We start from the raw sequence: 24,278 nt of genomic DNA, 5'->3' as shown, positions 1-24,278 counted from the left end.
AAAAGCCCATAAGGGCTAGGTACGGAGGAGGTGGTGTGGCGACTGTAACTGTCACATGGAGGGTGTTGGTCTGTACTAGTTCAGGATGTCCCTCTTAATTTAAATATGGAAAAGAAGCTTTAGTGATTTCAAATAAAGTAATTACTTTAAAAACAAGAAAACTAATGACAATTTATATGTATTTTTTTGTTATGAAAGAGTGGGAATCAAAAATTATGTTCATTAGCCCGATGGAAAGTTGGTAGCGTATGAAAAGACCCTGTTCCTGACCGGGATTCAAATCCAGGACCTCCTCATGAAATGCCGAGAAGGGTATTTTTTCAGAACACTGTATGGAACTTCATTTGATATTAACAAAACCTCTGTTAATTAGATGAGCTCCTTAAGGTTCATATTATATTAATTTTATTTTATTTGGATCTATTGCTAAGAGATCAGTTAGATCAATTTTTAATTGTCACTCAAAAATATCAACGTTTTATGAAACCGAACTAGTGTTCTTGGTGATGATGTATAAAAACCAGCTTAAGCATAGGTTTGGCTATTAAGGCTTTACCCTTTAAAATACTACTCTTTATGTAACTGGCATTGATTGATAAGGTCATTAGTCACTGACTAATTAATTCCAACAACGTGCAGTGGAACTGCACCTAGCATTGTGTTTAACTTTGATTATCTACACACACTAGTTTCGTAAACATAACTTGGTTACTAGTATTTCACCATCTACATTCAGTTACTATTGCTATAAACAGCAGATAGATAAACTGCTGTTTATCATCTTACCTGTTTTCTGTTTTAACATTATACTGTCGCATGTTCATGGCTCGATCAGGATATTGAGAAATTAACAATTTGAGAATGTTTATATAATTACAATTTATTAGTTTACATTAATAATAAAAATAATGACAACTGTCAGTAATTGTAATAAACAATGATTACATACAAAATAGAATTTAAAGTAAGATCAGGATTTATTTGCAGGTAGTTAAATATTAAAAACCAGAATTCAGCCCATTGACAAAAGACATTATCATGACCACTAATATTTACACCTCTAACAACTGGTTTTGTATTACTATGAAGATAATATTAGCCCAAAGTTCTTTCATTCAAATACCTTTCCTGTTCACAAATAAAATTACCCTAATAATTTATAAATGAGTTCAATACTTTATCTCTTTCACTAATTTTCTATAGTCACTCACCGAACAACCTCCTGCGGCCTCCTACTGTCCGCACGGAATGCTTGAGATGTCACTTCACATGGTCAAATATGCACAATCTCACTTCTTCACGGACTTGTGTAATAACTCCTCCCTTTTTCAAAACTGAACTCAGCTTGCCTTCCCTGGAGTATTTATACTCCTATCCTCTTTACTTACAGAACCAGACCCAAGTTGAAGCATGATAGTGATTTTCAGAGACATTTTCCCATGTATTCCCACCGTGGTCTGGTATTTCTTCTCGTGGAACAACATCTGTGGTAGGTGAGTTGTTGGGCGGTATTAAAAAGAACTATTGTTCTTTGTTGTTTGTTGTAAATGGACCCGTTAGCTTTAGAAAAAGGATCCTTTTTAGTCCCCTTCTGGATTCCTTCCATTATATTTTCTACTACTTTCTTGTTAATTGGCAGGAATTTTTACTCAGGTCTGTTATACCGGACTTTATTGGAAATACCGGAATTTATTTTAGTAGTATTGTTATAATTATGTAATACATTTTTTATTTTTCAGGTTTTACATATGCATATCGCAAGTGAAAAGAAAAGTTGCCATTGACTACATCAGGATCGCCATTACAGTTACGATGTAAAACATTTTTATCCATTACATGTGTTGTTCCTAGAGAACGTGATTGCCATGAAATATATACAACTCTACAACAGTTGTTTCAACCAGGTATTGTTATTATAATTATCATTATTATGTTTACCTTTGAGGTGAAGTGATAGCAACTCTACCTTTCTTCCAGAATATACTTGGTTTTTTTCTTCCTAATCAAATGTAGCACTTTCATGTGCTACTGAATTCATTTTTTTTTGTCTTCAGTCATTTGACTGGTTTGATGCAGCTCTCCAAGATTCCCTATCTAGTGCTAATCGTTTCATTTCAGTATAACTTCTACATCCTACATCCCTAACAATTTGTTTTACATTTTCCAAACGTGGCCTGCCTACACAATTTTTTCCTTCTACCTGTCCTTCTAATATTAAAGCGACGATTCCAGGATGCCTTAGTATGTGGCCTATAAGTCTGTCTCTTCTTTTAACTATATTTTTCCAAATGCTTCTTTCTTCATCTATTTGCCGCAATACCTCTTCATTTGTCACTTTATCCACCCATCTGATTTTTAACATTCTCCTACAGCACCGCATTTCAAAAGCTTCTAATCTTTTCTTCTCAGATACTCCGATTGTCCAAGTTTCACTTCCATATAAAGTGACACTCCAAACAAATTATATTTCTTACTGAAGGCTCGTTTTGCTTGTGCTATTCGGCATTTTATATCGCTCCTGCTTCGTCCATCTTTAGTAATTCTACTTCCCAAATAACAAAATTCGTCTACCTCCATAATCTTTTCTCCTCCTATTTTCACACTCAGTGGTCCATCTGTGTTATTTCTACTACATTTCATTACTTTTGTTTTGTTCTTGTTTTTCATGCGATAGTTCTTGCGTAGGACTTCATCTATGCCGTTCATTGTTTCTTCTAAATCCTTTTTACTCTCGGCTAGAATTACTATATCAGCAAATCGTAGCATCTTTATCTTTTCACCTTGTACTGTTACTCCGAATCTAAATTGTTCTTTAACATCATTAACTGCTAGTTCCATGTAAAGATTAAAAAGTAACGGAGATAGGGAACATCCTTGTCGAACTCCCTTTCTTATTATGGCTTCTTTCTTATGTTCTTCAATTATTACTGTTGCTGTTTGGTTCCTGTACATGTTAGCAATTGTTCTTCTATCTCTGTATTTGAACTCTAATTTTTTTAAAATGCTGAACATTTTATTCCAGTCTACGTTATCAAATGCCTTTTCTAGGTCTATAAACGCCAAGTATGTTGGTTTGTTTTTCTTTAATCTTCCTTCTACTATTAATCTGAGGCTTAAAATTGCTTCCCTTGTCCCTATACTTTTCCTGAAACCAAATTGGTCTTCTCCTAACACTTCTTCCACTCTCCTCTCAATTCTTCTGTATAGAATTCTAGTTAAGATTTTTGATGCGTGACTAGTTAAACTAATTGTTCTGTATTCTTCACATTTGTCTGCCCCTGCTTTCTTTGGTATCATGACTATAACACTTTTTTTGAAGTCTGACGGAAATTCCCCTTTTTCATAAATATTACACACCAGTTTGTATAATCTATCAATCGCTTCCTCACCTGCACTGCGCAGTAATTCTACAGGTATTCCGTCTATTCCAGGAGCCTTTCTGCCATTTAAATCTTTTAATGCTCTCTTAAATTCAGATCTCAGTATTGTTTCTCCCATTTCATCCTCCTCAACTTCCTCTTCTTCCTCTATAACACCATTTTCTAATTCATTTCCTTCGTATAGCTCTTCAATATATTCCACCCATCTATCGACTTTACCTTTCGTATTATATATTGGTGTACCATCTTTGTTTAACACATTATTAGATTTTAATTTATGGACCCCAAAATTTTCCTTAACTTTCCTGTATGCTCCGTCTATTTTACCAATGTTCATTTCTCTTTCCACTTCTGAACACCTTTCTTTAATCCACTCTTCTTTCGCCAGTTTGCACTTCCTGTTTATAGCATTTCTTAATTGCCGATAGTTCCTTTTGCTTTCATCATCACTAGCATTCTTATATTTTCTACGTTCGTCCATCAGCTGCAATTTATACCTTGGGTCTGAAATCCAAGGTTTTCTACCAGTTCTCTTTATTCCGCCTAAGTTTGCTTCTGCTGATTTAAGAATTTCCTTTTTAACATTCTCCCATTCTTCTTCTACATTTTCTACCTTATCTTTTTTACTCATACCTCTTGCGATGTCCTCAATTTTTTATTAGTTTACAAATTTAAACCGATAGAATCTCTTTATTTATTTGGATAAAGAACCCGGTTGCCTTCTGAGAGCTATTTTGCCGGTCAGAACTGTACATATACCGATATAAATATATAACGCAAAATAATTAGTTTTATAATTTTTTGGTATTGAATTTTTCTAGGCAACAGAATTCAGTTTTTGGTTACCGATAATTTTCTTGTCCCCCCTGACTTCAGTTTGTCTTAGAACAGGGTAGAGGTATAATATAAGATTACGATATGTTATTTAGAAGGTTGCAGATGAGTAAATTAATATTTACTGTTTTCAAAACAACAGCTGATTAATATTGTTTATATTAGCATAAAAAATGCGTGTAACAATGACATAAATACTCGTACAAAAGGAACCTGCGAATGATATTTTAAGTGTAAGTGAATTTACTTTTGTTTTAAAAAATAATTTTTTTCCATAAATCTTTTTTTATATTAAAAAAAACCGTTCTAATTTAGAAGAAAAAATAAACACTAGGTAGCTTACTACACTTGTAATAATTTTGCGTAGCGTACTTATTTACCCTTAGTTCGGAGGGGTTACAGTCCTTGATAGTTTTTTTGTATCCTTCCATACAAAAAAAAAAGCTGAAAAAGTTTTGTAATAAATAAAATGTGAAAATTAAACTAACCTTTATCCACATATTATCTAACTTAAAGAGTTCCTACATAATCATATAAATATGTACGTTTATATAAAAAATTATAATTCTTTGTTTTTTAAAAAATAAGCAGAATAATAGGCATTACATAACCAAAAATAGGGGTGATTCGCTCGGTTACACCTTGTTATATAGATGAGAGGTAGGAGTAAGAACAACTTAAAACCGGGTTACTGCCTTTTGGACGACACCTTATGTATATTTTCCTTTAACTAAAAACAGCAGCAAAAATGTTAATATCTTCAACATTTTTGTTCTCATTTTTCTATTACCGGGTACATTTATTTTACTGCTACTGCAGTCGGTCGGTGTATAAATAAATAATAACAAATATGACTTATATGATACTAAGCGGGTTTATTGTACGATTTCAGATATATATAAATATATATTAAATATAATTGACGTAAATATTAAAATAATGCGTTAGTTGAGATTTTAAAATTTTACGGTCAGAATATCGAAGCTTCTTATTATAAAATCAATCGATCAAAATCAAATAGTCGAATATTAAAACTATTTTTTGTAAAATTTAGGTATTTCATTCAAGGACATCGTATCGAATTCTAAGAATATAATACCGGCAAAAAAGCAATTAAATAATTTTTGAATAGAAAGGTCTCCGAGGATCGAAGTAAGGTCTTTACGGTGTAGTAAATACGTTGTGATCGATAGATCGGTGTATGTTGTATTATTGTACCGGATCGACCATATAAACTGTGCGTACACGATATTGAAAGAAAGTTAACAATTTACAACAGCGTATCAATAAAGAGTCAAACTGACAAGAAGGCTGGTAAATCTTACTAAATGAAAGCGGGCGCGAACGTGTTGTTTGTTACAGAGGAAATGACCTAAAAAGACCTGTCCATCCGACCTTGATGTCTGTCTGTGTCCTTACATCGCACCGTCCGATCTGTGTACTTCAGAGACCTTACCGTACCGTGTCCTTTTTGTTATTATTTTTTCGTTCCTAGTTTATAATTTCTGGCTCTAAATTCTTGGAATTGTGTGAAATTAATTTTACTCGTATACCTGGTTTCTTATTTACATTTCTATTATCAGTCTGTTAGATTTAAAATTAAACTCTTTGCAAATAATTTACGGTGAATAAAAACGAAGGAAAATTTATTTCACTATAATAATAATAATTATAAAAAATAGTAATAATGAAAACTGCATTTAGTTTTTTTGTATATTTTTTAAATTATTTGTAATTGCGGTATGTATACCGTAATTGAAGAAAGTAGATAGCCTAGCAATGCGGTATAAAATTTATTATATGAACGGAAGGGATGATAAAAGTGTTGTGATGTGTAACATTAACATTTTGGTTTATATTATGTTAATATTTCTAATAATAGGCTTCGAAACAAAATAGATAGAATAATAAAAAAAAGGCAAAATTAACGTGAGTTATTTGTTTAGAAAGTTTTAACTCTTAAACAAACAATTTTCTGATTAATTAAATATCTTAATCGATAAAATATTTTAATAAAATTTGCTTTAAATAAACCGGATGTTTTATGCGCATATTATTTTATTTACATAGAAGACAAAATATCAAGAAACTAGCGATTTTACAGGAGAGAAATTTGATATTTCTCATTTTTTATTTGCTAATTTTCAACCGATGTTTAAACGGTTTTTTTTAATGATTTTACTGTTAAGTGATTTTTAAACTATACAGAAAATTTGTATTTATATTTTTAAAAAATTATCAATTTATTCGATAGTTTTTAAAGCGTTAATGAAAATATCCGCAATATCTAAAAAACCAGATACATTTTAAAATATGCCTTTAATTAAAATAACAAATTAAAAGCACGCTAACCTTAGTAGAAATGAAAATCGTAAAAAAAATATATCGCTTAGACTATAAAGATCGAGCAGCAATCTGTTGAATAAATCAAGATACATATTTTTTCTTGTACTACCGAAGCTCTTTCCAAGAAACAACAACCTCTCGAGCAGTTTCATCACTATACCGACAAAAGATAGTGCGACCTGTTGATATTTCTGAAATGACATTATACTTACCGACGGATAAAATTACGTTTACGTAATTTTTTAATTAAATATTAAATACGTTTTTATGAAGAAAAAGATATACTTTTTTAAAAGTTTGACATTATACTTACCGACGGATAAAATTACGTTTACGTAATTTTTTAATTAAATATTAAATACGTTTTTATGAAGAAAAAGATATACTTTTTTAAAAGTTACGTCGCTTATCTTCTAACCGAGCTTTTAAAATGTACCTGTTCAGTATGAAGAAATTTAGCAAAACTACGTGTACAGTAACATTAAAGTAGCGACATAAACTGCGCAATAGTAATTATTCAGTAAACTTTCAAATTAACTTGTAAACATTTTAATGAAAAAAGATAAATATTTTAATAGCCGACCGATTTCGTTAATTTCTATTTTTCTATTTCTTTACATTATTTTGTTTTTAATGGCGCACATTATTTAACAACCTAAAATGAAATTGCCGGCTTCCGTGGGGCGAGCGGTAGCGCTTGGCCTTTAATACGGAGGTTCCAGATTTGAATCCCAGTAAGGTATGGCGTTTTTCATACGCTACAAAATTCCATTTCTATATCCTACGCACAAGCTTTAAACTTATTGCCGGTATTATCAAGTAAAAAAGAAAAGAAAAGTGATGAACGCTGCGATTACACTATGTAACCGATATACATTAATTTCAATAAAAATAAAAACCGGTACCCGATCCTTGAAATATTTTAATAATGTTTTGATCTAATGAATGAAAGAGTAAATCGTAAGAACGATCAAAGTACTGTAGCCTGGGACGAGTGAGGAAATTACAGTGCGATTTAAGATGAGCGAGCGGCCTTGAGTTTAGCCCTAAGCACCTCAGCCTAAAGGACTTTTCTTAGTTCACCTAACTTCCTTATTATTTTAATCCCTTAACAAAACTCAAAACTGAATTATGAAGTACGTAAAAATAACCAAAAAATTTGTTTTTTTAGTTTGGTCCATCTCACAGTTAAGTAGAAATGCCAAAATCACATTTGTTAGCAAAATCTTTAATTTTAAAAATTATTAATTTAAACGATTTTAAAAATTATTAGTATAGATACTATACAGACAATTAGTTACGAAATTAATAACTTTCCTAATAGAAGTAGGCTGTGTAGTCTAAGAGAATACGTAGGAAGATATTATAAGAGTTGCTACTTTCCGTATTCTAAAAATAAATGACAACCCTTGAGAAGAGAGAACCCAAAGAAATATTGGAAATTGTGTGCCGAGTTCTACAGTGAATCTGCTGAAAATGAATCTGGAACTAGACTTTCTTGTACAATATCTGATGTATAAAGGGTACATTGTTTTTAGAGGGAACTTCTATTGATGGTGTGGGTGTGTAGGTGTGTTTGATGTGCTAACGCAATAGTACTATTGTATTAAGATTTTGAAGTTAAAATACCTAATTAAATAATGAAAAAAATGTTAAGTCAACGATATTCATTTAGCATTGTTACGAACATACCGCTTTATCTGATAACTAGCGTATGTAATTATCGGTAAAAATGTCGGTTGTTCGAATTATTGTTAATAACGGTTGAAATTAAATAATCCTCGTGCTTATAACTAATGATAATTAATAATAGTAATTCAAGATAATTATTAAGCTTATTTCTACAAATTGACGTCTGTTTGATATTTTTTTTTATGGTTGCTTTAAGTAGTATTTTCAGGTAATAGGAAAAAAATGAGACACTAAAATGAGACATTTGTTGCATTTATATAATTTTAATATAACTTTTTCTTTTTTCCTTAAAATCTGTTTATTTATAATCCATTTACAAAATTATTCTTGAGTATTGTTGATGTTTGTTTGTGGTTTTTGTATTACAAAAGTTTTCAGAAGTAATTGATTAGAATTTGTATGTAAGAACTTTTTTTTAGCTAATGCGGAAAAATCTTATTCTGTAAGTATTGTACAATGTCTTTTCTGAGTGTCCATCTTGTGAATGATTGAACATCAAAGGAAACCCTAACTGAATATTTTTTTGTATTGCAGTTCCTGTGTTTTTTTCATGATTACATTTACAAATGGAAGATCTTTCTTTCTCTTTGTTTTGTGTGTGTGTGATTTTATATTATGTAATTTAAACAATTACATACGTACACCTGTACGTTGTTTAAATTACCGACTATAAATACCTATTTATAGTCGGTTCCGAGTGAGGAACCATAAGTATATCGTATTAAAAAAGCACATGCTGAAGGGTTTCCAACGAACATCTTCAATAAAACATACATATACATACAAATATAAATAAAGCACATACGTATATGTACAAACTTCATACACACACACACGCACACGCACACGCACTTGAACTTGCACTGAATAAAACCACTCGGGTACAAGAGTTTAAAAGGTGCAATAAAAAAAAATTAGGACAAAGGACAAACGAATGGTAACATAACAAGCTCATGTAGATAAATGGAAAGGGACTATGCTCCACATCAATGCGTAGAAAGACTTGATTTAATATTAAACCAAGTCAAGACTCGCTCAGATTCTCCCAAGTCCAACACACGTAGGTGTTTCAGTCGCCGGACATCCCGCTTTTTTCTAGGAGATTTACTATCAGAAAGGTCACCTGATTATCTAACAATGTTTGTAATTTAAGCCGAACCGTTTCACGTCTTTACGAATAAATGGTAATTCTAGATAGTCGTGAAATTATCTGTTCGTGAGAACCACGGTGCTTCAGCGATGGATCTTGCCAACTTATTCTGAAACGTTGTTTAATGTAAATGTTACTCTTGCTCGTCATACCCCACAGCTCTATGTCGTATGTCCAAATCGGTTTTAGAATCACCTTTTATACGATAATTTTGTTGGAGACAAGTGTGAATTCCTGCCTAACAACGAATAAAGTCTCGTGTCTTTAACTATTTCCTTTTTTCTATAAAGACTTGCCCGGTTACACCGAGGCGACTAAACGATATGTTTATGAAAACTCATACAGTTATCTGTCCTGAGGCAGGCTCCATGCTCCACGTCCTTCTCTATATCCAACTGCGCGTTTCAGTTCCCGATAATTCCCATTTTTCTTTCTTAGATCGTCAGTAATTATTACTCTTTTCTTGGCTTTCTTTTTGCGCCATCTGGCGTCGTTTTAATAATTTCTTCTCTTATGATGTATCCCGACCGATCAGCTTTTTTATTTTGAAGTATACAGGTGCACCTTCTATTCGCGTTTACTTTTTTAAATTCTCTTTCACTTTCTCACCGCTTGTCGATTTTATTTTTCCAGTTTCCTTCGGAAAATTTCGACAGTTTTGTCGGAAAATTTTGACATGTCTTTGGGTTTCACATCCTCCAGACGTCAAAATCACCGTCAGTTCAAAAGCTTAAATATACATATGTACGTATAAATATATATTTCACTATCTTCTGGACACGATAACCGTCGTAATTTTGCGCTAATCACCCTTTCAAATCTATACGTAAAATATAACGACCCAAAATCTCGGTCTTGTTCGTTAATGGGCAAAATCGGACGGACCGTGGGGGTGGAAACGGGGTCTTTTTCGAAAAAAATTAAAAGTTATAGCAATAACTTTCTAAGTCAAATGTCGAATTTGTTTAAAGTTCCTACTATTCTTTGGATAAGGGCCTAAAACTTATGAAAGTAAATTTTTTTGATATCACAAACCATCGGGGCCCTCAGGGTGGAAAAAATGGGCTTTGATAACAAAAAAAATAATACCTCCCTCGATGGGCGCAATATCGAATCTGTTTAAAGCGGTCGTCAGTCCTCCAAACATTACCTAAAACTTTTGTCTGTAACAACTTTTGATATGACCAACCTTTACGGCAAGGGATGACCAAAATGTTGCTGGAATTGTAAGAAGATGGAGCTTGTCGTATACTAAATATGTGAAACTTTTTTTCACTTTCAACTATTGTCGTATCGAGTAAATTTGAAGTTTTTCTTAACTTTAAGGTGAAAGTCTTTTTTATCCTCTACTTAGCACCGGTGAAATTTATCTCCGCCTTCCGGTGTGTCGAAAGGGATTTTTTTTTTGTTAGCAGAAATTTACGCAACGATGAATTTGACTTGTTCTGATCAAATTGTTGTACATCAGATACCATCATGTACGTAAATCATGAATGTACGTCTGAACATCTTAATCGGATATACATCAGAGTAATGAAACTTTGAAAAAATGCTCTTTTCAATTTTTATTTTTCTTAAGTTATCTCCGTAGTAGAAATAATTTGACCAAAATTCTACGATAACAATAATTTTATTTTAATATATTTACTTTAATTTTTCAAACAGGAGTATCTTTGAAAAAAGGAATACCGTGCATTAAAAGACGAACTTACTCTACATTGAAACAGCAAGCGCAATTGTAGTTTGGATTATGTTGATTTCTTTCTAGAGTTAAAAAAATATAAATATATTTTTTTACTTTAGTGTGATCCTTCATATTTATGTGATTTATTATGTGAATAAATATCTATTTTTTTAGCTTTGTAGGTATTATCGTTTTTGAGTTGTACTGTGCATAAAATTAACTTGTCTTAATAATTTGTTATAGATAAGTTATCAATAACTGGTTTTTTTTTGTCTTCAGTCATTTGACTGGTTTCATGCAGCTCTCCAAGATTCCCTATCTAGTGCTAGTCGTTTCATTTCAGTATACCTTCTACATCCTACATCCCTAACAATTTGTTTTACATAATTCCAAACGTGGCCTGCCTACACAATTTTTTCCTTCTACCTGTCCCTCCAATATTAAAGCGACTATTCCAGGATGCCTTAATATGTGGCCTATATTCAGTCTCTTCTTTTAGCTATATTTTTCCAAATGCTTCTTTCTTCATCAACTTGCCGCAACACCTCATCATTTTTCACTTTATCCATCCATTTGATTTTTAACATTCTCCTAAGCACCGCATTTCAAAAGTTTCTAATAATATCTTCTCAGATACTCCGATCGTCCAAGTTTCACTTCCATGTAAAGCTACGCTTCAAACATATACTTTCAAAAATCTGTTCCTGATGTTTAAATTAATTTTTGATGTAAACGTATTATATTTCTGACTGAAGACTCGTTTCGCCTGTGATGTACTGCATTTTATATCACTACTTCTTCGTCCGTTTTTAGTAATTCTACTTCCCAAATAACAAAATTCTTCTACCTCCATAATCTTTTCTGTTCCTATTTTCACATACAGTGGTCTATCTTCGTTACATTTTTTTTTCTTCGTATTTCTTCGTTATTTTTTCATCTTCGTTACATTTTGTTAATTTCGTTTTGTTCTTGTTTATTTTCATGCGGTAGTTCTTGCGTAGGACTTCATCCATGCCGTTCATTGTTTCTTCTAAATCCTTTTTACTCTCGGCTAGAATTACTATATCATCAGCAAATCGTATCATCTTTATCTTTTCACCTTGTACTGTTACTCCAAATCTAAATTGCCCTTTCATTAACAGCTAGTTCCATGTAAAGATTAAAAAGTAACTAGGATAGGTAACAGGATGTTACCTATCCTAATAAAAAAGGGAGTCCGACAAGGATTGTCGGACTCCCTTTTTTATTACGGCTTCTTTCTTATGTTCTTCAATTATTACTGTTGCTGATTTGTTCCTGTAAAGGTTAGCAATCGTTCTTCTATCTCTGTATTTGAACCCTAATTTTTTTTGAAATGATGAACATTTTATTCCAGTCTACGTTATCGAAAGCCTTTTCTAGGTCTATAAATGCCAAGTATGTTGGTTTGTTTTTCTTTAAACAAACAGTTTTTGGTTCAAATATATATTTTGAATATGAATCGTACAAAATTATTTCGCGCTACGTATTGCTCATAGAAATCTAATTCTGGCTTTCTATATAACAAGTTACCTTTCAAATTACTACGTGAAAACCTTGAAAATCTTTGAAAACGTGTCCAAAAACTAATTTTGTTTCCTCTAACTCCGGTTTCTGATAACCGATTCATTTGAAATTCATTAGGGATGTATTTTCAACAGGTTTACATCTCCCCCATCAATTTTCTTCAAAATCGGTTAAAATTTGCGTCCGGTAGAGCGGGTGAAAATATCTTTTAAATGTGTGTGTATATATATATATATATATATATATATATATATATATATATGTGTGTATATAAACGTTGCAGAATCGTTTTCAGGAGACACCAAATCGTACAGAAAAGTTTGTTTCCCTCCTTCTCCCAGCGACATGCTCTTAGAAAATCTGACCAGTAGCAATAGCGATTTCTATAAATTCTTGGTAAATCCGCTACTTTCAAGTTCTCCATATTATGGTTTGTAATAGTAGATGCGGGATGCGTTTTTCCATTATTATACAATCGTTAGTGGTAAAGCAAAAATTAATAAATGTACTAATTAGTATAAAAACACATAACCGAAAACATTAAATTGTAATTAAAAAAAAAAAAAATTAATTCCAAGATACTTTTTTGATATGTGCAGATTAATGCACGTATTAAATTAACAATATATTCAAGGATACGTATACACGCAACAATTTGTTTCCAGGAGAACAGTTTTTTTTATAAAAATACGGTAGCATTTTCATAAAAATCAATTTTTACAACCATTAGTCGCTGCTGTGTTTCCTTCAAAGCAAAGTCTTTTGATCTGTTGCTCTCTCTCTCTCTCTGTGTGTGTGTGTTTGTATCTGAGAGGGATAAAAACAAAAAAGAAAGGCAGCTGCAGTATAGTTGTTAATTTTACTTTTATAAGTACAGAAAAAACATGTCTTATCCCCTATGGTCAAGAGTATAGAATAAAATCTGTGTTGTTTTGATGGTAATATTTAAAACAAAAAATGCCGTTTAGTTAATGTTCAAGGACAAAAATGAGTACGTGCTATATAACAAATAAAATACATACCACTATAGCTTACAATAAAAAACATATAGAAAGAGTGGAGAGGGTAAAATGAGAAACGAATAAGTGGGAGATAGACAGACGTGACTCAATAGACAGACACGCGTTTTATCTTTTTAACTGTTTTACAGTAGCAAATGTTCAGCTTTGTAAGGAAGAAATAAATCAATCTCGTTTTATATTATTTTAAAAGTTAGCGTACACGAGTACATGTATTATTAAATAAATTCAAAACTGTACCATTACAATAAAAAAAGGTTATCAGTAAATCAAATAAATATTTACGCACGGATTTAACTTATCTTTCAACAGCCGACTGCTAAAACCATACTAAGCTAATTTGAATTTTTCGAATTTCTTCAACACAAATGTTTTAATAAAATGTATTTTATGAATAATATATTCTAAGGTATTCAATTAAAATAAAAACAAAAAAATATATATGTCTAGAAAATAATTTATAACCAAATACATTTTATATTTACCAATTTTAATTGATCAAATAATACCGTTTTCAGTCTTAGAGAACATAAAATATTCTCTTTATTAAATTTTCTTTCTTACTTTTCCTAATTGAAAATATAATTATCGGTGTATAAAACGAAAGTTCAGTTCTGTAAATTACTATTCAAAAAACAAATTTGTTAATTTTCAACTAGATTAGCAATTCTGATAACGAATGTTTTTATTAAATAATATTTTAATGCAGGTAAAAAGTAAATAAAATCATATTGAAATTAGATTCTAATTTTTATTTTAAAGTATATATTTAAAATTCAGATTTATATTTTAAACAGGGGGTTTAGTCACGAGGAGGTTGTTAGTGCGAGTAAACAATTGTAACACTCGCTCAGAAACTTCGAAAAGTAATTAAGTTCTTTTTGAATTCTTTTAAACTCGTACCAAATACCTCAAACGAGTCGCTCGAGTCTGAGCGAGTAAACTCCTCTAATATCACCGACCGATCAGAAACACAGAAAAGTAAGAAAGTTGTTTGTAAATCTTATAACGTCGTGCCGATTAAGAGACATCTCAAAGTCTCGTCAAATCGCTTACCTTTATGCGTGTCGTTTGTATAACTGAAGAATTTTCTAGAAAGGAAAAACCCCACATAGTCTAGGACATTATTTTAAAGTGAGGAACATTTGATTTATTTTATTGTATACAACATAGTTTTTTTTTTAATATATCGGTTTAAAGTTAAATATTTATTTTTTCATTTATTGCTTGATGAAAACTAAATTAAAATTTCAACATGGTTTTTAATAGCTTTGCTAGAATTTATACGATCCACTTTTTTAAATGAAATCTCGTTTTTAAATTTAAAATCTATTCTATTTAAATAATAAACTTCCAATTTACAAAATTTGTTCTATTCAAAAAAAAAAGGGTGATTTGATTTTTTTTTTTTTTTTGATGTGATACATCAATATGGAGAAATTTTTGTATAAAAATAATTGATCAATTTTATGTATGAACTAAAATGAATTTTATAAAGGAAAGGAATATAAAATGTCTTTCATGTTTTCTATAATTTTATAGGAATTGCCTAATTTTTATATTACATCTAAGATACATTAGTTGTATAAATAGTAAATATAATTTATGTATATTGAACAGATCTGTTTTTTCTTTTGGCTACCATTAATGGCCTACTGAAAATAAGTACAAATATCTTTATATAATGAATATCTTACAGGAACTATCTTAATTTTACTGTTTTATGGATTGAATACTTTTATTATTCCTGAAATAGGAAATATTTTTTAAAAAACTGTATTAAAAGAGAAAAATGTATTTTAATTCGTTTTGAATTAGGAAAACAACAGTAATGTGCAGTTCTATATCGTATTTAAAGTACACTCATTCTTTTTTAGTTAGTATACTTTATTTACATTTTATTTTACACAGTAAAAAAAGGTAAATAAGTTTAGAAATGCTAGTAACTGATCATGAACATCAGATCCAGTGGAATGTTGCCTAATGTAGCCCTTGAGAACGTGGGTGTCTTGATTCATTTTGTTAATGAATTATTTGGAATTATTGCTACATAAAATTAATCACAGTTGAAGTTTTAATATCACATAATTTGTTATTTTATCTTTCTTTTCAGATTATAATAATTGTGTTTCCCCGCTAGAAAAATCAGAATCTTTTTAAACAAAATTGTTAAACCAAATCTTACTGATTAACCACACATTGTCAGATCTACATCATTCAATTTCTTTCTCCTGTGATTCTCTAGAAAATTCTAGAAATAAAAGCCGATTATCACTTGTACTAATATTTTTCATTATTGTAGATATATTCATTTATTTCCCAAGATTTTATAACTCTTGGAAATTATCTTGGTTGTCATGGGTTATATGACCACCGCTATAAATATATGTCCATGTTCGGTTATGAAATAACCAAATAAATATACATATATATTTATTATAAGATCATCCACCAAACTTAGCCTACACTTGTTTTGCTCGCTAACCTTGACTAGCAAGTGAAGCGAGTGTAGGTTAAGTTAGGTTAGATTATATTTCTACTTAACCCAGGAGATCTATTATCTTTTATTTTAATTAATTTTAATAAATTTATTAATTAATTTTAATTAAAGATAATTTCAAATTTATTTTTGTTCCTTATGTTACTAGTTTTTCCTGTATGTCAGTTAACCGTATTCATTTCTGGGTCTCTCAATTGTAATCTGATATGAAATCTTTTGTAAAGGTGTTTTATTGTGTAATTAATATATATATGTGTGTAAATGATCCTGTGTTAAATATTTTGCCTAAATTTATTTTATTTTTTTCAGTTACTAATAAATATCGCCAGAATATAATACACAATTATATTGAAATCTAAATCAAACTTGTTCTAATCCATTTTTGATATTTTGGTTTGATCCATTGCCATCTTTAGTGAATTATCCACCTGTACACAAATTTTGGAATACTGTATCAAAAAAGTTTAATTATATTTTTTAATTATTTTCAAGCAAGTGCACATTTTATATTTATTTGTGATTTTATAGGTGATTAGGTTGAAAGAAGACATAAGCACATATTTTTTTTAATTACTAATTTTTCATTTTTCTAGTGTTTTTTCCCTAAATGAATTTTAGTTTACGTTATAATATATTTTTTAGGTAATTATTAACTTTGATAGATAAGGTTTTTAGTGGTTAAAGTAACTGATGTTTCTATACCTCCCTTGTCATTAGATGCATATCATATAGCTAGCTAATTATTTTAAATAAAATTGTCATTGAAATCATTTATAATTTTTCATTCTACTTTTCTTTTCTTATTTTATTGAATTTATTTCATTATGTAGCCAATTGTGAAAATCTCTTTAAAATTCATAGAGGAAGAGACATACAACTCCAGTTTATACTCATTGCTTTAAGCAAGTAGTCAAAATGAACATGTATTGTAAGAGTTCCATTTATTTTCATATCATTAAATTTTTTATTGTCAACAACATGAATACATTCTACATACTTTAAAATAAGTTCTGTTTCTAATGACATTATAAAATATGAAAATTCTTCAAAATTATTCAGAATTAAAAAACTGGCTTTGAAAATATTGAAACGTTTTCATTCAAAGGATGTTTCATAATACTACAAGTGTACTACACTTGGGAAACACTTAAATTTTGTTCTTTATATGAATTCTCAGTTTTTTTAATGCATTGTAGATAATAGGATTTAAAAAAAATATTAATAAGTACTATTTTCCTAATCTTTTAATTAAATATTTAACTCTAACCTCTTTGGAAAGACATAAATGTTTTTACTTGATATTTCATATACATATTATATTTACGTGCTTTTGTTTGCTCATATGTAGTCATTTTAATATTATTCATACAATAATTTTGTATACATACAATTGCATGTACTTTTTATGTAGCTTAGAAATATATTGACTGCTTTATCATAAAAAAATTGTTTTACTAATATTAAATTAGTTAACCTATAATAGTTCGTTCATTCATCAAATTGATGGGCATTTTATGTATATCATTCATTCTGCTCTTTTAAAATATTTATGTTTAAGTGTAGTATAAATTTTTGAGTGTACTTTGGTGGATAAGTTATGTCTTGTGGCCATCATATCATGTCTTCTTGATTGCGGTACGCTTGTGTTGACTTGATTGTATGAATGTATAAATGTGTGTGGTACGTCTTAGTACCTGCTAGGTGATCTATTTTACTGAATGTTTTTCTCTTTAGGTATTTGTGGTGATCAGCAGTGTGTGTGTGTGTGTGTGTGTGTGTGTGTGTGTGTGTGTGTGTGTGTGTGTGTGTGTGTGTGTGTGTGTGTGTGTGTGTGTGTGGATGTTTGCTTGTGGAGATCGAATGTGTGTGTAGGTGCTTACCCCCCCCCCCCCCCTTTAGAAGTAATGCTTTATTAGTGGTTTCCCAGGAGGTGGGATAGCCAGGGGTGGAGGTACAGTTGGTAGTGCGCAGGAATACATATGCATTTTCTTTAACAGCTTGCGGAATCTGTTAGCAAGTCTTGACACTGCTTTGGCGCCTGTAAATGGGGTTCTTCCACCTCAAAAAGTGAATTTAAATGGATTATCAAGTGTTAACTTAGAAATGCATCTTCAAAGAGGTTAAATAAAAATATAATTGATTTTAAGGAAAAGGTCAATAATTATTTATTATTAAATGTTTTAACTACTTAACAGGCTGTTTAAATTAAATCCAAGATTATCTACTTATAAACAAATTTAAGGATACAACATTTCATCAAATTCTTTTAGCTTCCATTTAAAAAGAGCTTCTTTCTTACTGTAAATATTTTAAAAATACATGGCATTAAAGAAATTATTTTTATTTAAATCAAATATAATTCTAAATAAACAGTATTTGTAAGTATACTGGTCTCCTGCATAGAAACATCAAAGAACTATACGTATATTGGTGAGGAATCATTTTTTAGTTTTATCTCTTATGGCGCTTTACTATTATCACTGATAAATTTTACAGGAATATTAAAACTAAAAATATGTTACATTAAATCTTTTGTATGTACAAACTGCAGATAAAACCCCAATCCTGTTTTAGTCTTCTAGGGCACACGCCCCGTCTTGTCTGTTGGTGCCTAATCATTTTCCCAATTCATGTAAAATTAAAATTGAGTTCCTTCTCTTTTATTATGCGAGATTAAAATTTTTCATTTAATCATCCTGTCACCTGATATTAATCATTCTTCCTTTTTCCTGTTTAGCCTCTGGGAATCACTGTCAGGCATTACTTCAGAGGATGATATGTATGAGTGTTAAGTGAAGTGCAGTCTTGTACAGTCTCAGGTCGACCGATCCTGAGATGTGTGGTTAATTGAAACCCAACCGCTAAAGACCACTGGTATCCACAATCTAGTATTCAAATCCGTATAAAAGTAACTGCCTTTACTAGGATTCAAACGCTGGAACTCTCGACTTCAAAATCAGCTGATTTGTGAAGTCGCGTTCATCACTAGACCATCCGGTGGGTTAAATTAATCATTCTGCACCTACCTCATTCTACACCTACCACTGACCACACATACAATTTCTTTGTAATTATATTTCATATCTTTGTTAAAACAGTACCTTTTCATGTATAACTAACTAAAAATAAGACTTAATTCTTCTTTATAATTCTGCAGATAAAGGTAATATCAATATTATATTTAGTATTTGTATTATTTAATACCGCATTTTAATTTGGATTTTCATCAATCACCAGTCGATTCTATTTGCTGTTCATCAGTATCTTGTCTTATTTGTAACTTAAAATGTTCCAGTTAAGATTTAAAATCATTTTCATCAAAGATGTTTTTCTTTCTTTGTTTCAGTAATATAATTTATAAATCTCTTTTTTTTAATTCATGACTGGACTGGCCATATTATGGTGTGAAAATGCATTATTAAGAGAATCACAAATGGGGTAAACTAAAAAGGCTTGAATAGTAATGCATACCGCTGCACAAGTACAAAACGGAAAAATTAAACATGGAAAATAGAAGTAAATTCATTATGATAAATCTTTCTTGAATATTTATTCTGTTGAAAAATCTTTTTATTTTAATATTCAATACCGGAATAATAGAAAAATCGTTTGGAAGTTATATCTCTTAAAATTCCTTAACATTTTTCTGTTGTCATTTTAAAATAATAAAATCTTCCGAATTAATAAATACATTCCGCTGGATCGATGTTCTAATTAGGTTTAATTTTTAAGATAATACTTTAAAATTATATATTGTAAAACAACACAGCTTAAGGTTCTACACATAGCAAATTTGATATGCTCAGATGCAGTTCAAGGTGTATTTTTCAGATTCTTGCTTAACGGGTAATACATTTGATTTGCTCTGACATATTTCAGTGTGTATCGCTTAGAATCTTGCTTAAGAGATAGCAAATTTGATAAGCTCTGACACAGTTAAGTACATTATTTTAATTCTTAGTTAACAGGTAGAATATTTGATATGCTCTTGCAAATTTCAGGTTCTGTTATTTAGATTCTTGATTAACAGGTAGAAAATTTAATAAGCGCTGACCTAGTTCAAAGTGTATTCAGAATCTCGCTTTATATATTGTAAATTCTAACAGGTACCAAATTTTATATGCTGCAGTACAGTTCTGGGTATTTTATTCATATATTTACTTACCAGGTACCAAATGTACAAATTACACAATTTGTAATTTGATAATGATATTTTAAATGTCCATATTATTTAGACAACTTAGAAATGTATTTTTTAGTTTAAATTGTTTTTATAAAATTTTATATAAAATATTAATGATTGGGTTTTTAAAGTTACCTCTGTCTAAATTATTTAAATTTTATTTATTTCATTAAAGTTTTTTTTTGTTTTCAGTCATTTGACTGGTTTGATGCAGCTCTCCAAGATTCCCTATCTAGTGGTAGTCGTTTTATTTCGGTATACCGCCTACCACCTAACAATTTGTTTTACATATATCAAACGTAGCCTGCCTGCACAATTTTTTCCTTCTGCCTGTCCCTCCAATATTAAAGCGACTATTCCAGGATGCCTTAATGTATGGTCTATAAGTCTGTCCCTTTTAAGTATATTTTTCCAAATGCTTCTTTCTTCATCAATTTGCCACAACACCTCTTCATTTGTCACTTTATCCACCCATATGATTTTTAACATTCTCCTATAGCACTGCATTTCAAAAGCTTCTAATCTTTTCTTCTCAAAGACTCCGACCGTCCAAGTTTTACTTCTATATGCTCAATGGATTAGCCATGGTGGTGATAACTTAAAGTTGCGCAGCCACATCATAAAATTAAGGTACTACTAATGCGCTTTACTATATTTTATATATGTATATGTAAAACTATAATACTAGTATTCATTAAAAGACTTCATCCATTTATGCAATATCTCATGATTTGTTTTAACAGTTTAATGCTCATTAACATGCCCCCACAACATTCTTTTTATTCTTTTAACTGATATTTTTGAGAGTAGATCTATTCTGGAGCTCATAATGGACCTTAGGGACAGCCAGCTCTACCGTGGTCCAGATACTAGTCATCAACCAACTCTTAGTAAAAGTTTAACTTCAGTTAGAGCAACCAAGTAATGTAGCTACTCACTGTGGCTTCAACCAGCCATTATCACTTACCCTCCCTCTGACCATAGACCCAGGATCTAGGGTCGGGAAGAGGTATGATACTTTATGTCTTCAAAACCCAATTTTTTCCACCCCCTGGGCCGATGTTTGGTGATATCAAAAAACTTTACTTATATAGGTTTTAGGCCCTTATCCAAAAAATAGTAGGAATGTTAAACGAATTCAGTATTTTACTTACCAAGAAAGTTATAGCAATATTTTGGTTTTTTCGAAAAAGATCCTCATTGACCCCCATGGTCAGATTTTTGCCGTTAATAAACCGGACCGAAATTTTGGGACGAGTTTAAGGAACAATTTGAAAGTGATTGGCGCAAAATTACGGCAGTTATTGTGTCCACAAGAAAGTGACATATATATATATATATATATATATATATATATATATATATATATATATAACTTTTGAGCTGATGGTGGTTTTTGGGTCTGGGGATGTGAAACGTGAAGATGTTGGAATTTTCGTTAAGTAGAATCATGGTACCCATTAGCTTTTTTTTTAAATCTACCTAGAATTAAATATATCTTTTCCAGGTACGTAGTAATTTTTCAATGAATTATTCTTTTACTAATAATTATGAGTTATTCCAGTAATTTTTAATATTCAAGGCAGTGTGTGTGTGTGTGTGTGTGTGTGTGTGTGTGTGTGTGTGTGTGTGTGTGTGTACACACATTAATATACAACATTAAGTACTTAAATCACTAGAAAAGGAATCTTTTAACAACCATTTTTATTATTTCATTTGGATCACAACTTTTAAGCAATATATGCGAGATACATTCTCCAACAAAAATTGAGAAAATAGATACTATAGCTAATAATTGGTTTAGAATGTATTAATTTTAGGAAATTAATGTTTAGTAATGTCATTAGAGAAGATGTTGTGAAAATAGTAGTGTGAGAGAGACAGAGAGACATCAAACAAATCAAACTCTTCTTTAAAATAATCTGCAATACATCCTCTTTATCGTTCTAGAAAACAGAATTAGTTTTATACAAATCATATAATACTTTAGAACCTAATTATCTTCCATTACCATTTTTAATCGGTTACTGATTCTTTTATCATTAGGGTTTCTGGTAAAACAGTATGTAATTAATTTTTTTTTAAGTAAACGTTGATAAACAATAAGTAAAATTTTCTTTATGATTTTTTTCAAATCTAAAAATTTGTTTATAACTTTTTTTACTTTCCTTGCCAGCATAGATATATTGTAAAGCCATATATATATATATATTGTTTTATGACTAACCAAATAATATAATTTTAGCGTTGAAAAATTCCAGAAGCTGGATATTTCCTAATCGGATGTTTCAGTTTCGATGAAATCTGGCACAATAATATCATATATGCAACTGCAATTAATTCTAGTCATGATGGATGCAGGAGGCAGGGACATATGGACCTTATGGGTCTGTAATGCCTCCACCAAAATGTCACAAATAACAATACAGAAACGGTGCCTCCATCAAAATATATCAAAAATCACAATACACAAACGGTGCCTCCACCAAAATATGTCACGAAGTCTCCAAACCACGTGACAGTGCCTGAAATTAAATGTACAAAAATACTGGATCAGAACTCCAAAATACCAATGTCTGACACCAACTTTATGTGATGACAATCGCCTCCACCAATTTATGTTACGAAGTACCCATCTGGTTTCTGTTATGCAACTGGAAAACAAATTTTGCTCGTAGAGCAACATACAAAAATTTGACTTCTCTCTCTGGTAATGCCAGGGGGTGGCATAAATGCTTGCTTCTTCTTCGCAGAGGTTTGTGCACTAATTGTGCGTTCTCCTAGGATCGGGCCCTTTCCTCTTATTACTGCTTCCTAATACTTCGGGTACCTGAAAATTGAAATGTAAAAGTTTTGGGAGTCAATTTTAGGGGGTTTATAACCTATACTCAAATCGGGCCGTCTGAAATTGATGGTGGGGTTAAGTGGTTGTCTACTATCCGGTGAATGGTTATAACCCATTCTTACTTCTAGTTGGTCGAACCGGTTGGGTGAAGAGGTTTAGCTGAAGAGGCAAGTCATTTCCATTATTTTTTACTTTTCACGTGAAACATGATGTTAGTCAAAAGGTTGTTGAAAACTTTACATGTAAAAATGTAAGGGAATACTTCCTCAGCCAGAGAAGGATGAAAACTCTGAAAAGTAAGCAGAAATGACAATTAAATAAAATAATGATTATTAATAACAGGAAATGAATTAAAAAAAAATTTAAAAAATGAGAAAAACCTTCCTCTTTTATTAACATTGTTTATGGCTTTAATAAAATTATATATTTTAAAATAGAATGACAAGAATTTTTCTATTAAAATTTTTATTAAGAAAACAAGGTTTTTTCCAATTATTCCAAAATATGACCCAAAACATTAAGATTGTGGTAGACCTTGTCATGCTACAGGTCCTATATCTCAAACTTTTATTAAAGGGGTAGAAATCTTTTCATATTAATTAATATCCACCTGATAGCTAACATATTTTCTGGCGTTATTCAAACCCCTAGAAAGGGAGGGGGATAAAAAAATCCTTTTTTCAGTTTCTCAGGGGGGAAGGAAGAATATCCAGTCTACATAACACTTTTCTGTCAAGAAATGTTAATAGCTGAAATTACTTAATCTTACGTATTTATTTATCATTCTAACATTTATCTGGGACATTTCAGATTATATTTAGCCAGTAAGGTTATACACATTGTATATTCATTAACCGCTCATCAAGTAATTGCATTATTGCAGTTGTATTCTGCACAGTTACGTATTCTTCTCAAATTGTGTTTGCTAGTTCAATCGGTCAACATGAATTTTATATGCCTTGTTGAACAAATTACAGATAAAAATAATTCTGTTGCATTGTTACAGAATTATGGCATTCTCTGTAATCCGCGTAGATGTTAATGCGGTCATGACATGATTTTACTAATGGGTTCATAGGATCGGTGCACGTACTCAAGGG

At 30.7% G+C, this 24,278-nt stretch overlaps 1 protein-coding gene across 14 annotated transcripts in view; it reads left to right on the top strand.

Annotated features, from left to right (window-relative positions):
• The window catches only part of LOC142327793 (uncharacterized), an 87,731-nt gene that overhangs the window by 21,868 nt on the left and 41,585 nt on the right, over positions 1–24,278 (top strand). For all 14 annotated transcript variants that reach the window (XR_012757100.1, XR_012757093.1, XR_012757099.1 and 11 more), the window contains one exon: positions 1,740–1,904. Coding sequence is in view for 1 of the 14 variants with exons in the window: in XM_075371132.1 (XP_075227247.1) it covers positions 1,866–1,904 (39 nt within the window). In the remaining 13 variants the exon portion in view is untranslated. The remainder of the gene's footprint in view (positions 1–1,739; positions 1,905–24,278) is intronic.

This window comes from Lycorma delicatula, chromosome 7 (genome assembly GCF_047948215.1).
Source record: "Lycorma delicatula isolate Av1 chromosome 7, ASM4794821v1, whole genome shotgun sequence".
In the NCBI taxonomy this organism is placed as follows: domain Eukaryota; kingdom Metazoa; phylum Arthropoda; class Insecta; order Hemiptera; family Fulgoridae; genus Lycorma; species Lycorma delicatula.
The sequence above is the reverse complement of the archived record's forward strand: the minus strand, read 5'-3'. Positions and strand labels throughout refer to the sequence as shown.